At 41.6% G+C, this 15,880-nt stretch overlaps 1 protein-coding gene across 1 annotated transcript; it reads left to right on the top strand.

Moving 5' to 3' along the window:
- Positions 1-538: 538 nt before the first annotated feature.
- Positions 539-13,911, top strand: ube3a (ubiquitin protein ligase E3A). The gene is made up of 11 exons (XM_069679843.1): positions 539-663; positions 3,817-3,863; positions 4,597-4,871; positions 4,955-6,150; positions 6,345-6,486; positions 7,206-7,411; positions 8,543-8,707; positions 10,601-10,756; positions 10,847-10,920; positions 11,036-11,179; positions 12,922-13,911. Coding segments are annotated over exons 2-11 (2,481 nt in total). The 5' UTR covers positions 539-663; positions 3,817-3,861; the 3' UTR covers positions 13,043-13,911.
- The last annotated feature ends 1,969 nt before the right edge of the window (positions 13,912-15,880 follow it).

Below are 15,880 nucleotides of genomic sequence, written 5' to 3' on the forward strand. Positions count from 1 at the left end.
GGAGTATTTCCTTTAGGAATACTCTGCGTTTACCGATAGCATGATTCTGACAAGGTGATCCACTTTTCTAAAATAAAATAAAGTTTCTTTGTGTATGAATTACTGCAACCCGTGCACACAGGCGTTTCTATTTTTAAAAAGAAATAGAAATTCAATGGTCATGAAACAAATTCAAGCCTTAACTCCTTCCTGGTTAAACTTCGGTTCTTTCGGTTCTGCAATACACAAATAAATTTTAAGAATATGTAGCAGACAGAGTTAATAATATAGTATTAGAAGAAAATATAGAGCATTTGAGTGTTTTAGGTTAATATTGTTTATTCTGGGTGTATTTCTGTATCTCGGGGAGGTGGGAGGGGCGTGCTGTTTGACAGCTTCGCGCGGTGCATGCCGGGAAATATCGCTCTCTTGTTTACAAGATGGTAGAGGAGGATATTTCGCTCTGACTAACAAACTTAAAGTGTTTCTTCTCTGCATAGGTTCACACCTTAGCTGCATGAAAGCTGCGTCTCGTTTATTTAATTTAAGTGACTTTAAACGGAGTGAAGCGGACCGGAGAGACTGAATGTCGCTCAAGCTGCAGCTGTCAGATTGACTGAGGAGATTTTTTTGCACTGTCACTGACAGACACACAGACAGGACTGTTTCCCTGTTAAATCACAGGTCAGTATATGAAGCTGTCCGAGACATAACACTGAATTAAATGCTGTGTTAATTTTTTTGCATGTTTAAAAATGTGATAATAAGCTAGCTATGCGAGTTAAAGCAGGAGAGCACCATAAAAATCAAAGCAGAGCTGCTCGTCATAGTCAGCTGTCAGGTTTCTGCAAAACACGTTGATGATGAAATCTGGTCATTGACTAATACACTAAAGGTTGATACTCTGATAATTAACACATTAAAGCCTTTTTTGTCTTATAGCTGTCAGGAAGAGGAGGCATTTCCGGAATAAAGTCGAAATGTCGAAAATAAATTTTGATATTAGTAGATAGTGTGACAGGCATAAGAAAATCTCAAGAAATAAATATTTTAACATTTATATGAGAATAAATTTGAAATATCGAGACTTAAATTGAGATAAGAAGAAGAAGAAACAGAAATAATTATAAAATCACCAGAGATGTCCATAAGTTGTTTAATGTCGAAAATAAGATTAAAATGATGTTGAAAATAAAGTTAAGGGGGAGAAAATAAAATAAAAATGAATGAGAATATTGTTGAAATATCAAGATGACAGTCTTTTCATTTTTCTCCCTTTAAAAATAAGTCGAAATGTGGAGAATAAAATATAACTAAGTATAACTTTGTGTCAGGTACAAGAAAAACAATCAGAGGACAAAGAACATGATTTAAAGCTCCTGTGAGGATTTTTTTATTTGGTTATGAAACAGACTGAAATTAATAATGATGACTCTATATAACCTACAAAAGCAAACCAGACCATCAGCGACAAGATTAATTATTTCTATATAGTTATTTTTAATACCTGAAACTGCTGGCGGGGGGTAGGTGTCAGATGAAGCGATTCACTGCACACTGCCTTTGTTTACATTTTCCAGAGCAAAAATTTAGCTAAGTCATACATATGACTGTTAAAGAAAGCAGGATGTGTTTTTTTGTTAAAAACCACCACTTAAGCATGAACAGGACAAAATTAGCAAAGAGATAAGTGGTACGGCTTTGTCCACAGGGGGCGCCAAAATCAACACAAACTGGAAGTTCTTCACAGGAGGGGGGAGAAAATAAACTCAAAATGAATAAGATTATCGGTGAAACATCGAGATTACAGCCAAAATAAGAAGAATTAAAGCCGCAAGCGGCGATGAACGGGCCCTCGCACCCGTGGCCACGTTGGGGCTTGTCGCTGCCGCGGGGTGTGCTGCAGACACGGGGTGCACCTCAGAAGCTGGGTGTGCATGAAGCACAGGATGTGCTGTAGCCACAGGCTCTCCACCAGTAGGGGCTTGGTCAGCATCACCCAAAATTCCTATGTAGACCTGTGCAGGCCAAGACTGTTATCATGCATGTGAAATTAGGAGCTGATCGGACAATCTATGTGAGAGTTAGTACTGGCTCTGCCCAGTAGGTGGCGCTATGACTATGAGCGAAAGAATAATATGTAGATGTGTTCAGGGCAGTACCCTCATGAAACCTGTGAAATTTGGTGGAGATTGGACAATGTATATGAGAGTTGATACAGGCTCTGCCCAGTAGGTGGCGCTATGACTATGAGTGAAAGATTAATATGTAGACCTGTTCAGGGCAGTACCCTCATCAAACCTGTGAAATTTGGTGGAGATTGGACAATGTATATGAGAGTTGATACAGGCTGTCACCAGTGGGTGGCGCTATAGGATTGGTAAGGAAAGGAGTGTGTAGATCTGTTCAGGGCGGGACTCTGATCAAGTATGTGAAATTTGGTGCAGACAGGATGAAGTACAGGCGAGTTATCGCAGCCTAAATGTCATGGCGAGGCATCATGGCGAAGGTTATATTCGCCGCGCCGCCAGGGTCACGCCCTCTGTTGTAACCTGACCATGTTTTGTCACAGACCTTAATCAAGGTCTTAAGCGTTTCCTGAGATGAATTTGAGGTTAACATGTTTTACCACCTTGGAGGAGGGGCTTGTAGAGTAAAATATTTCACTTCCTGTTTCCAGTAGCGGGCGCTAGGCCTGATGGGAAATATTTTCATGTAATTGTGTTGGGGCTGGGATTCTTGTCTGACATGTGAAATATGAAGAGGATAGAAGACTGTATGTGAGAGTAACAGTGATTTTCATTTTTTGGCATTTTGCCCAAAAAACATCAGACTTTGACCCCCAGCCAAGGCCACGCCCATTCTCAAAAACTCAAGCTTTTGATAACTTTTAATCTTCAATGTGTTGTCAATAAACTGAGCGACTTTGAAAAGTCTGGGAGGAAGTCCCTAGGAGGAGTTCGTTAAAGTATGACCCCTGGAAATCGCCCAAAACACGTCTTATTTTGAAATTCAAAGCAAAATGGCTGACTTCCTGTTTGGTTTGAGGTATGGGTGCAAGAGGCTTTTTAGTGCGTCTTGGGCTGTTCAATATGCTTACCAAATTTCATACACCTAGGTGAAAGTAACCTCTATGGGGAGGCATTTTTGAAAATTTCTAGGGGGCGCTATGGAGCCATTTTGCAACAGTCATCTGCGAAACCCACAAAATATCAAATTTTTCACCAGACCTGATGCACAGTCCAAATTTGATGAGTTTTGGGGCATGTTAAAGCTGCCAAATATGCGATTCATTTGGCACCAGAAACAAAGAAAGAATAATAATAATAATAATAATAATTCCTTCAATTTCAAGAGGTACTCGCACCGCTTCGGTGCTCGGGCCCTAATAATAATAATAATTCCTTCAATTTCAAGAGGTACTCGCACCGCTTCGGTGCTCGGGCCCTAATAATAATAATAATTCCTTCAATTTCAAGAGGTACTCGCACCGCTTCGGTGCTCGGGCCCTAATAAGGAGAAAATAAAAATACATTAGAGGATTTCTTTTCATTTTTCTCTTGAGAATTAAGTGGAGAATAAAATCAAACTTTCATCATTAGTTTCAGGTATAAGAAAAAAAAATCAGTGGACAAAGAACTTCATTTTTTCGCACTTTGGGAATAAAGTCAAAATGTTGACAATAAAGTTAAAGTTTCAGGACTTGTGTGCTTCTTTAGAAATAAGTCAAATATAGATTAGTCATCTTCGTCCTCTAGATTTGTTTGTGTGGTAATTTTAACCTTTGCTCATTCAAAGGGGGAAAACATTGACATTATTGCTGAACTTTTCTTTCAGAGGACTGTAAACTGGGCCTGCAGGAGGGTACCTGAATCCAGCCGAATGTAAGTCACCCTATTTGGACCTGCACTTAACTACCGGTGGTTAACCTAGAAGCTAAACTAATACACATGCAAGTAGATAAACTAATATTTATGTTTAGAGAGTTGCACCTTTTGATGTTCTTTTTAGGTAATTGTCATCTATGTGCTTCATTATGTCTTAAGTTGCATTTCCAGGAATAGCACCAGGAACTCTTAGTACCAGGAGCTTCTTTTTAAGGGACTAATTGGTTCCTCCAGCCCAGTAGGGGTCACAGCTGCATAATTATTAATAACTTATGAACACATCAGCTGTTACTCAGCAAAAAACTTTTCTTAACTTTGTACCATGCACTCTCACCTCTTATACCGACCTGAGTATATAATGGTGAAATTGTTAGCTACAGCTTCCTCAAAGCGTTGTAAAAACTTAGTCTTTGTATGGCTACTCATCCAGATGTTAAAACTACTTGGGGAAAGCTGCTAATACTTAACCAATCAGAACAGTTCAGCACGTAAGACCCACCCTCAAAGTACCTCTACTTTTGGACAGTACTACCTCTGGAGTAAGGACCTCTTGGGGGTAAAATAAAGTCCCTAGCCGTTAGGGAGAGTTCCTGCAGTGGAAACATAGCTTTAGCTTTTTAAAACTTGATCTTATGTGAAGTGCTTGTTCAGTATTCAGTTCTGTTGTTCTGTGTCTTTCTAACCATAGTTGAATCATCAGTCTGACGTCCTGTTTAAATGTCTTACGCAGGAACAGAGCGGCTGCAAAGCATCTAATCGAGCGCTACTTTCGGCAGTTAACTGAAGGCTGTGGAAATGGCGCCTGCACGAATGAGTTTTGCGCGTCATGTGGTGATTTTCAACCTTTGGATAACAATTCAGCAGCAGCCAAAGCGCTTGAGCTGTTTAAGATTAATGCCAAACTCTGCAATCCTCACCCCTCCAAGAGAGACTGCAGTGCCAACGACACCGACGAGTGTAAGATGAGTGATATGGACCTCTGTCCCACCAAGGAGGACTTCTCAGGTACAGTAAAACTCAGACTCAGACTCTCATGGACACTGACTTTATAGTGTTTGTTAATTTTTCGTTTTGCTGTTTTGTTACAGATGTTCATTACCTCACAGAGCACACTGTATGTATGCTCCTGAGTTCCTGCGAGGAGGAAGGGGACTACTCTGCTCTTGTCCGCGTCATCGGCAAAGTTTTCTCCAAAGCAGAGTCACTGATGAAAAGCTTCAGGAAGGATGAACCCAACGCTACTGAAAACTCTTTGAAACCCACAGATGTTGACAAGAAGGAGAGCCAAAGTGAGCAAACCTCAGAGACGATGGGTGCAGCTGCTTTACCAGAAGGGAGTCCAAATGAAATGCTCGACTCTCTTGAGGTTACAGTCGATATCGAAGCTGTGAGGAGAGTCTATGACAGACTTTTAAACATCGACCAGGTGGAGGCAGCTCTCGTAAACGCAATCATTTACCTCACTCCAAATATGGAACTTGACCTGGAATACCTTGACGTGTACGAAACAAACCCAGACTACCTGAATATCTTCATCATAGTGATGGAGAACAGTAACCTCCACAGCCCTGAGTACCTTGAGGTGGCGTTGCCGCAGTTCTGCAAAGCAATGAGTAAACTACCGGTGGCTGCGCTCGCCAGGCTGTCAAAGCTCTGGTCCACGTACGAACTCCCGCACATCCGGCGTATGATGGAGACCTTCCAGCAGGTCATTACGTTCACCGTCGTCAGCAATGAATATGACGGTGATAATCTGGTAAATGATGACGAGACGGTGGTCGCTGCAACCCAGTGTTTAAAAGTTGTCTTCTACGCAAGTATTCAGGGAGGTGATGTGGACGTGGAGCACAACGAGGAGGACGAGGAAGACTTAGACTCCGATGAGCTCACCCTGCACGAGCTGCTCGGCGAGGAGCCGCTCTACAAGAAGGGTCCCCGGGTGGATCCTCTGGAGAAAGAACTCTGTGTCCGAACATTAGACAGCATAACACCTCTCATCCCTTTTGAGGACTTTATTAACGAGTCTTTGAACGAGGTGGTGGAGATGGACAAGGATTTCACCTTCTTCAAGGTCGACGCTGAAACCAAGTTTTCTTTCCAGACCTGCCCCTTCATCCTCAGCGTCATCACCAGGAGCCAAGGGCTGTACTACGACAACAGGATCAGGATGTACAGCCAGCGACGCCTCACGGCCCTCTACAGCTTGGTCCACGACCAGGAGCCTTACCCGTTTCTCAAGATCAAAGTACGCAGAGATCATATCATGGACGACGCCCTCGTCAGAGTAAGTTACAGCCTTAAATGTGACTTGAAATTAACAGGGCCTGACCAATGTATCAGTGGTCCAATATAGCGGTCAGTCCATATATCGGTCTGCTGATAAGGACAGCTGATAGTCACATTGGACTATTTTGGTTGCTAAATTTGCGATTTATAATTTTTTTCCTCCCTAAATTAACAAATCAACCTGCACTGCAGCTGGAGATGATCATGGAGAACCCGTCCGAACTGAAGAAGCAGCTGGTTGTTGAGTTTGAAGGAGAGCAAGGAGTTGACGAGGGAGGTGTTTCCAAGGAGTTCTTTCAGTTGGTCTTGGAGGAAATCTTCAATCCCGACATAGGTGAGACATGAACGTTTACATATGCTTCCTCATTCACCCTGTTTTCTACCATATTTGTGGAATAGCATGACATTTTGGAAAGACTTGATGCTTTCTTGCCAAAATATCGCTGAGAAGTTTAACTTTAAAATCGAGCTGAAACGGCATTTTGCGAGTTTCTAGCTTCCGTATCGTGACATATTTCCGAGTGAAACAGGACGTGCAGGCGGGACATATCATTAGAGGGATTTAATTTGATCATTGAGAAGTGGGCGTAGACAGACGTTCTCCACAGCGCAGTAGCTAGCTAACTGACCGAGCGTTCTTGGTGCTCTTCGGCTAAATGTTGCAGATTGATTGGTTGAAATTGGTTGGGCCTAGCTTCAGTAGGCACACGTGATAATTTCTTTTTCAGGAAGAAAAAATGATCAGATTTTGATATAAGAATATGAAAAAATTGATTTTCTGAATTTTTTTTGGCCTATATTGTCAAATAGATGCACAATATTACCGGGGATGTGATCTAAAAGGATTAGAATAACATTTTTCATTTCACCTCGACTTTAAAGGTACAATTTTTTTCTACCTTTCGACAGCCAAGCTAGCTATTTTCCCCTTTTCCAGTCTTTGAGCTAAGCTAATGATTTTAGCTTCATATTCATTCATACAGATATAAGAGTGGTATCATTATTTAAATGTATCGTGTGTTTCTCTCTCTCTCTCTTCAACTTTCTGAGCAGGAATGTTCACCTACGACGACGATACAAAACTGTTTTGGTTTAATTCCTCCTCACTGGAGAATGAAGCGCAGTACACTCTGGTTGGACTCGTCCTGGGGCTGGCTATTTACAACAACTGCATCCTGGACGTACATTTCCCCATGGTGGTCTACAGGAAGCTCATGGGCAAGAAGGGGACGGACTCGGACCTGTCAGACTCACATCCAGTACAGTAACTCTCTCCAAAGTTAATATTCACTGAAAGATAATGCATCGGTTCTGTATTTCTAGATATGTTGAAGAGCTGTGTGGGGTTGTAGTGTTACGGGAAAAACAAGAAAGGTGTGCTGCAAACTTCAGAGCTGCTGGAAAGGAGCTAAACATATTTTAACATTTAGGCTCAGCTTATTTCTGCATGTGACTAAATACAAAGTTTAAGATTTTGAGGACCTTGTTAGCTTTTTTGCCAAAATTAGAGGAAAGATTTTATAATACCATTTTCATGTCTGCAAACAAAATAGGAAGTTCAAGCCAGGAGATGGTTAGCTTAGCTGAGTTAGCCTACCGATCCAGGGGGACACTGCAGGCTTCGCTAGGAAGTCACTGACCATGCTCACAAATACTTTAGATTTTTTTAATCATTGATTTTTGTTTGCATTAAGCTTTTGATAGATTCTGTTGCTTTCCAACAGAACTAGGCTATATGTTTCCTCCTTACCAGTCTGTATGCTAGGCTAAGCTAAGCTAAGCTAAGCTAACTGTCACCTATAGATTCATATCTAGAGTTGAGAGTGACAGAGCTTCTCATGTAACTCCCGACAAGAAAGCGAGTAAGCATATTTCCTCAAATATTGAACTCCCTATGTTCCTCCACATTAAAGGGCCAAGGAGCTGCACGGTGGTGCAGTGGTTAGCACTGTAGCCTCACAGCTAGAAGGTTCCTAGTTTGAATCCCAGTTTGGATGTATGGGGGCCTTTCTGTGTGGAGGTTGCATGTTCTCCCCGTGCATGCGTGGGTTTCCACCCACAGTCCAAAGACATGCTCCTTAGGTTCATTGGTAACTCTAAAATTGCCTGTAGGTGTGAGCGTGAAAGGTTGCCCCGCGCGACCCTGAGCAGGATAAGCAGTATAGATAATGGATGGATGGAGGGCCAAGATAATATAGTGCAGTATTATATATGTTCATTGTAAGACAGGAGACATCCAGCACTCACTCTCCATACAGAAATAACCTCTAACCCCTAAAAAATGTAGATATTTTTATGTTAGACCAGGTGAGCCATTGTTAGAATCTGTTCTTTATTCTTTTAATATTATATTTCTTTAACAGCAGACGTTTCTTCTTCTCTCTTTGCAGGCTCTCTACCAGAGTCTGAAGAATTTGCTTGAATATACCGGAAATGTGAAGGAAGACATGATGCTCACCTTCCAGATCTCACACACAGACCTGTTCGGAAACCCAGTCTTACACGACTTAAAGGAGCAGGGAGAGCAGATCCCTGTTACGGAGGAGAATAGACAGGTGAACCATCCTAACCCTAACAATCACCTGTGTAAAGGATGATTAGGTTCATGTATGTATCATGGTGGTGAACGGACAGTGATTTAAAGCTGGTGCAGTAGACAAAGGTCACATTTTATATACAATCCAACTTTTGTTCACTACATTTATGAATAAAGTTGTGAAATGGCTGTAACTGACCCATCTTAAGATGTCTAGCTACGTCATTATTAGGTTCTGTGACCGACACATCTTCCTCTTTGGATTGAATTGTACAGTTCAAAAGCACAGCAATGCCGTATTCCTTGAAATACATCTCAAAAAGTGAGATCGTCTCATATTCGAGGTCTAGAATTTTAAAGGTCAACATACGTTCACAACAGTAGATGGCGCTACTTATCTGTAAAGAGAGCGTTCCCCTCTTGACTGAGGCCAGCCGTCACTCACTGCTACAGAGCCAGGGGGATGAAAGAAGGAGGCGGCTCCAAAGAAGGCCAAGTTAACCGACAACTGAGGCGGAGTAATGATTTCACTTTTAAGATAATGGTTATCAATGCAGCATTTAAAGGGGCCACATCTTCTGAATGGATATTCTCATATTTTCATGGGTTTCATGTTTTGTGTGTTTATTGTTCACACTGAAAAAGTGAATACGGCATAATTCCGTGTTTCTCCAGAATGACATTTTTAAAAAGGTCGCCTCTGAAATGGGCCGTTCAGAACAGCTGCAGGTTTTTACATAGAACCTTGCTTCTGCTGAAATCGACCAATCGTCATTCACCATCATTCACCTCAGGCTGCCTTCTTGCACTTGCTTGTAGTCGAGTCGTTGTCATGATTTCAGCTTACCATTCCGATACCTCCTGATGATTCTGGCTCCTATATATAAGGCCGAATAACCGATCCTAGAGCAGCCATGTTTTCAACTTTGGAGTGACAGTGCAGTGTGGCCGCTCCCCCACATGGGATTGAACATGTGGGGGAGGGGCCACGCGGTCACTCCAAATACTGTCAGTCAATCGTGGCTAAGGTCTGACCTTTGAATGGCAAAACGGCTTGTTGGTTTCAGGAGGAAGGAGAGGCTCCGAACAATGATTAAATAAAAATATGTATACAATTTTTTAACGAAACAAACTTTACCAATGTGATTCAAAAACACTTTAGAATAATAGAAAATCGATTGCGTGGTTAAAATATGTCCCGTTTAACAACTGTCAAGCAGCCAAGAAATACGTGTTACAGAGTCTAATGTCCGAAGACAGCGAGCCCAAAAAGATCGCCTTTAAAATGCTAACAGTCTTAGCTAACAGAAGCTAACAGTGGTCCTCAAAGTGACTGCTTCCAACAAATTGAAGGAGTGTGTGAACATGTTACTAAAAAAACGGAAACAGAATTTGTATGCTATTTAAGTAAAAATAGTGCTTCATTTACACGTGATCACATTTTATTTAATTTAAATCTAACAATTTAAGCTAAAAGATAGTGCAACCATGATTTTATTTAAAAGGTGTTTAAAACAACAACCTACCTTGTCTTCTTTCAATGTGTTTGTATTATCATTTTCAAATAAAATTGTTTTCCTTATCAAAACAATATTTGCTCTTAAAAGAAGGTATTTTTTAGCCAATAATTGGGCTTGAGAAGGGGTTCGCCTTATTATCAAGGTCGTCTTCTATACGGACCACTACCAGAGGTGGAATTACACAATTCAACTGCCATTTCCTTCGACAGATTTTTCTGTATGTTCTCCTTCTGCTGTTAAGAAGAAGTGTATAAAACATCACTTAAAAATGTCGCAGCTCAAAGCTCAAAGATCCACTTTGCTTTCACTGCATTTATAAAAGAAAGTGACTAATGAGCTTCTGCTTTGTTGTATGTTTATTATTAACAGTTTTTTTTTTCTATAATTCACAGGAGTTTGTGGACCTGTATGCTGAGTACATTCTGAACAAGAGCGTGGAGGTACAGTTCAAAGCTTTCAAGAAAGGTTTCCTCATGGTCACAAAAGAGTCCCCGCTGAAGTACCTGTTCAGACCTGAGGAAGTGGAGCTGCTGATCTGTGGCAGCAGGGTGAGGAAACAAAGCTTAATCTACATGTTTTATTTACTAAACTGTAGCTTAAGTTTCATGACTCACAGACCATCTGTTTGGATTTCACAGAAACTGGACTTTGAAGCTCTTGAGAAGACGACAGAATACGATGGAGGTTATAGCAAAGACAGTCAAATTATCAAGTAAGTCTAAATGACCATTCTCCAATTACACAGTGCACCGTAATTTGAAGTTACCTAAATTAATTAACAGGCAGATCGTTGGTGTTTAAAGTAGTCTTTTATTTTCTGCACACAGAGATTTCTGGGAGACGATCCACTCGTTCGGAGAGGAGCAGAAGAGGTTGTTTCTTCAGTTTACCACTGGCACAGACAGAGCTCCAGTCGGCGGGCTAGCAAAGTTAAAAATGATCATCGCCAAGAACGGCTCCGACACAGACAGGTACGGAACAGTCAGTGTTTTTTTTAAGATTATATTTAAACATTGACCCTGGCCTCTTTTTTTTTTTTAGAGAGGGTGTTATTTCTGTATTTAATGATCCATCCTTCCTAAAAATACACCAGTAACTGACAGTTTGAATGAATGAAACCTTTGTTGCCCCCGGGAGAATTTGTCTTCCACCAACGGCATAGAAACATAAAAACACAAGTGACAAAAGACATCAACAACCTTACAGGACAGCACATAATTAACATGAAATAAAATCATAATAAATAGGTAATTAAATCATTAAGCATTGCATTGTTATCTGTGAGGGACACCAAGTGCCGATTTCAGTAAAGTGCTGAGAGCCAAGTGGAGCTGTGTTATCAGAGCTCGTTAAGGAGCTCAATGCCGTGAGGGACAAAGGATGTGATGCCTCTTTGTGCGTACCTGTGTCCTAAAGTTTAAAGTTCACATTCAGACCACAGGGGGTGCTGTGGGTCTGCTATGATCTTGTGAGCTAGATTCAATGTGTCTCTGTCATGTCCCAGTTATTTTGTTACCTTTTTTAACAACCCTGTCCATACTCCTGCACACTTTGTGTTACTCATTATTACAGGGGCCAGAGAAGAATCTCTTCTGAAATCATTTCTTTGCTTTTCTTTGTGTTTAAAATCAAGTTATCAAGAGTTATTTAGACAACAGTTGTAAAAGTTGGTTACCTGAGCTCTGTAATTGGTCTCATTGTCTTTTAAAAGAGCTATCAGAGCGACATCATCTCCAAATTTAATTAATGCAGTTATCCTGATGACTAAGGGCCTGATCGGACAGAGCGCATTTTGCAGGCGCACCCTTTTTTGTTGAAGCCTACGGTTAAAAACAGAGCCGCTTGCTGCGCCTTTTTTTTCTGCTGTTGTTACGGGAACCACAGAATCATTAGCTGTCATTAACCTAACCGTTATATTGTAAACTGACAGAAGGCACGCCTCTACATTCATCCATTTGGACAATGAGAAAAAAGGTCAATGACGTCGGTCGCTTTTTTGCTTTGAGTTCAAGTTTTTTCAACTCGAGGCACTCAGAGCGTTTCCCCAAAAACACGAGCCACAAAGAGCGGAGGAACGCGAGGCGCTCAGCAACGCAAAAGCAGCGAGCAAAAAGTGTCTAATTGAAAACAAAGACAAAAAAGCCCCCAGCTGCTAAAACGCATTCTGTCTGATCGGGCCCTAATACAGTTGCTGGTATACAATGTGAACAACAAGGGTGAGAGGACACAACCCTGTGGTACCCCAGTCTGAGTGCTGATGACTGTCGTCCATGAATGTTGCCAAACTGTTGCCTCTCAATGAGAGAGTTATGTATCCATCCTATGAAGGTGTGGTTGACTGACATACTGTCGAGCTTCACAGCTAATAAATCTGCCTCAACAGTGTTAAAGGCAGAGGAGAAATCAGCAAAAAGTATGCGCACATGAGATGATGGTGTGGAAGTGTTTTTAAACTTGATTAAAAAATGTAACTGTTGCATCCTCAGTGCTTCTCTTTGCTCTGTATGCAAATTGTAAATCATCCATTTTGCATACAGAGCAAAGAGAGGTGTTACTTCTTTATTGTGTTCTTGTGCCAGCTGAAAAAAGTAAAGGCTCAAAATATTCTGTTGATGCTCAAACCCACGTGATAACTTTGTCTCAGTCGTCATTTGTCTCATTTCCGGTGCCAGGCACAGCACGGTTCTTACTTTCTTTCTTTGCTTCCTTTCAGGCTGCCGACCTCTCACACCTGCTTTAACGCACTGCTCCTCCCAGAATACTCCTCCAAGGAGAAACTGAGAGAGAGGCTCCTCAAGGCCATCACTTACGCCAAAGGGTTTGGGATGCTGTGACGGATCCACAGAGAACGTTTTCTGACTTTAATTCAGACAAAGGGAGATTACAAAAATACTGAGGGAAATGACATACAACAAAATGCTGCAATAACTCTGTGCCTAACCAACCTCTACCATTCATACTCCACTGTCAGCCTTTTACTCTGAGGCCTAACTCCCTTTGAGAGGTAGTTTCATATTCAGTACGTTAGTTTTCCCAAAGAGTTTAACACTGCACTTAAAGGGGAATGCCTGTATTTTTAAACCTGGGCCCAATTTTTACGTATTAGGGGTTCTAGGTACAAAAAGGGAATTGCTCCAGTAATGGGAAAAAGTACTTCTTGGAGGCAAATTTAGACTCAGCAGAGACTTTTTTGTTAAATGATGGAATGTTTTTTCTAAACCACAAATACTCTTCCAATGTTCAGTAAAAAAAAAAGCCACCAGAGGCCGTTGACAAATTGGCATTTTAATCTCACAGATCATGGGAGTGTTAAAGGAATATTGTGTTCCTCCAAGTCTGAGGCCATGGTTCTCTGCCGGAAACGGTGGATTGCTCCCTTCGGGTGGAAAGAGAGGTACTGCCCCAAGTGAGGGAGTTCAAGTATCTCGGGGTCTTGTTCACGAGGGTAAAATGGATTGTGAGATTGACGGACGGGTTGGTGCAGTGTCTGCAGTATTGTGGGCATTGTACCGGACAGTCGTAGTGAAGAAGGAGCTGACCCATAACGTGAAACTCTCAATTTACCAGTCGATCTACGTCTACGATCTCCATCTGCTCTCATTGTACAAAATTGAAGCCAAAATAGTCCCCGTGATAGGCGCTGCCATCTTGTGCTGGTGACGTCATTTGGAGCCAAAGTCTGCGCAGTAGAGATCGGTGGGTGGAGCCGCCGTAGCTGCTTCCGCTAAAACACACTTTACTAACGGAAAACTAACAGCAAAGATCGCGTATTTAAAGCTGCAGTAGGTAAGATGGAGAAGAGAGCGGACTTCGCTTTAAAATTTGAAAGATCACAACCTCCAGGTCCCTCCCCCTCTCTCTCCGTGGTGCTCAGTCCTGCCTCCAAAGCCCTCCCTGCAGAACAGGCTGTCATGCGCGCGCAGGCTAGTAACCACGGCAACTGAAGAAGCCAAAAATACAATGGTGGACACGCCGGTAAAATCGTGAAATGACAACAACCGCAGCCGTTGTATTACACCACCAACACTATTGAAGCACATCAAACCAGCGGAAATCAGTGTTTTTGCTGTGAGCGGTAATCTACAGCTAATTCTATTTGGGAAAACCACGAGCACTTAGTTTTCTAACAGAGACTGTGGAAAAAACAACACAGCCAACAAAGCAGTAACACACTGATGTTGTGAACATTTAGCCGTGAGAGCACAGGCACACAGAACTATCAGGAGAAAGTCTGAAACGGTCACACTGCCTGGGCACTTCACAAAGATATCTTCAGCCACACCGACATGAAACAACGCTGAACAGCAGCAGCAGCGGAAACAAGCTAACGTTAGCCCGACTGCAACACCAACGTAACACAGCGTCACAGTATCCGCAGACATCTTAGCCATGTGGAGTCATTTTTTTAAAACAAATACAGCAGAAATGAAGCGGGGGTAATTACCTGTCGAGCAGAACTGTCTAACTTTTTTATCCATGCAGGTCCCGTGCGCAGTGTGTGAGTTGTGTTTCGGGAGCGTTGGATTCTTACATATGTCATTAGGAGCAGTAGGAGGAGCCAGAGGAACATAACTTTTTTCACAGATTATCTCTCTCATGTACTACTGCATGTTTAAAGTGACAGTTTGAGCAAATATGACAAAAAGTTAGTTTTAATAATGTTACCTACTATAGCTTTAACAGCAGAACAGCTTCTTTGTGTTGGTCTGAGGTTAACGTTCACAGATATATAAACTTCAATGACTGTAGTGTAAGTGTTAGTTACGTCTCCTCTCGCCGTTCCTCCTCTACTCTGCTAATCCACAACAGATCGGCTGCAGGAGCCGTATTGGTCGACAGAGCTGTCAATCATCCTTTTTGCAGCATCAAATAACTAATTAAAAGTAAACTTGTTAGAAAAATGAACACTTGGACATAAATCAGCATGATAAGAACTAACTATAATGACAGAAACCATGTTTGAGAAAAATGTATTTGGTGTGTATTTTGATTTTATAGTTTGACTCATGTCCCATCTGTTAACATGGAGGAGGCGGGCTTTATGACCTATACTGCAGCCAGTCAGCAGGGGGCGCTAGAGAGGGTTTGGCTTCACTTTTAGGGAGCTGTCATGTCGTCCATCTTTTTATACAGGCTATGGTTCCAACCCTAACCTATGATCATGAATTTGGGTTGTGACCGAAAGAATGAGATTGCGCTTATCCGCGACCCGAACCCGGACAAGCGGAAGAAAGTGGAGGATCCTAACATACCATTTTAAACACCAAAGTGACACAGTAGTGGAAAGAAAGTAACCAAACAAGGGGGAAGTAAACATGCAACTCCTGTTTTCTGTTAAGTTAAATTGCTGTTTTTGTCAATGGAGTCTGGTGGCTTGGAAGAGAGCGATGTGACGGCTGTTTCAGGCTTTAAAAAAAGCTTTTAACTCTTAAACAAAAAGTCTGTCTGAGAGGTAATTTTGTGAGACGCTTATAATAAAAAACTAACACCTGTAAGACAGTTCATATTAAGTCGTTTAGACCCCATGACATGTACAATGTAAGATTTTTTTTTAAAAAGGCCACGTTTAAAAATACTACATTCCCCTTTAAATCTTTTTGTCCCTTTGTGTTTTATTCAAACATGAAAAATATTTGAGTTGTGAAACTGTGAAAGTGCACTTATACACAAGA

This window comes from Semicossyphus pulcher, unplaced genomic scaffold (assembly GCF_022749685.1).
Source record: "Semicossyphus pulcher isolate SPU_LCO1_2020_fin unplaced genomic scaffold, fSemPul1.0.p SCAF_4, whole genome shotgun sequence".
In the NCBI taxonomy this organism is placed as follows: Eukaryota; Metazoa; Chordata; class Actinopteri; order Labriformes; family Labridae; genus Semicossyphus; species Semicossyphus pulcher.

Coding starts and splice junctions, on each gene's coding strand:
- ube3a (XM_069679843.1), top strand. Junction 4,872..4,954: donor CACCAAGGAGGACTTCTCAG/GTACAGTAAAAC, acceptor GTTTTGTTACAG/ATGTTCATTACCTCACAGAG. Junction 6,487..7,205: donor AATCTTCAATCCCGACATAG/GTGAGACATGAA, acceptor CTTTCTGAGCAG/GAATGTTCACCTACGACGAC.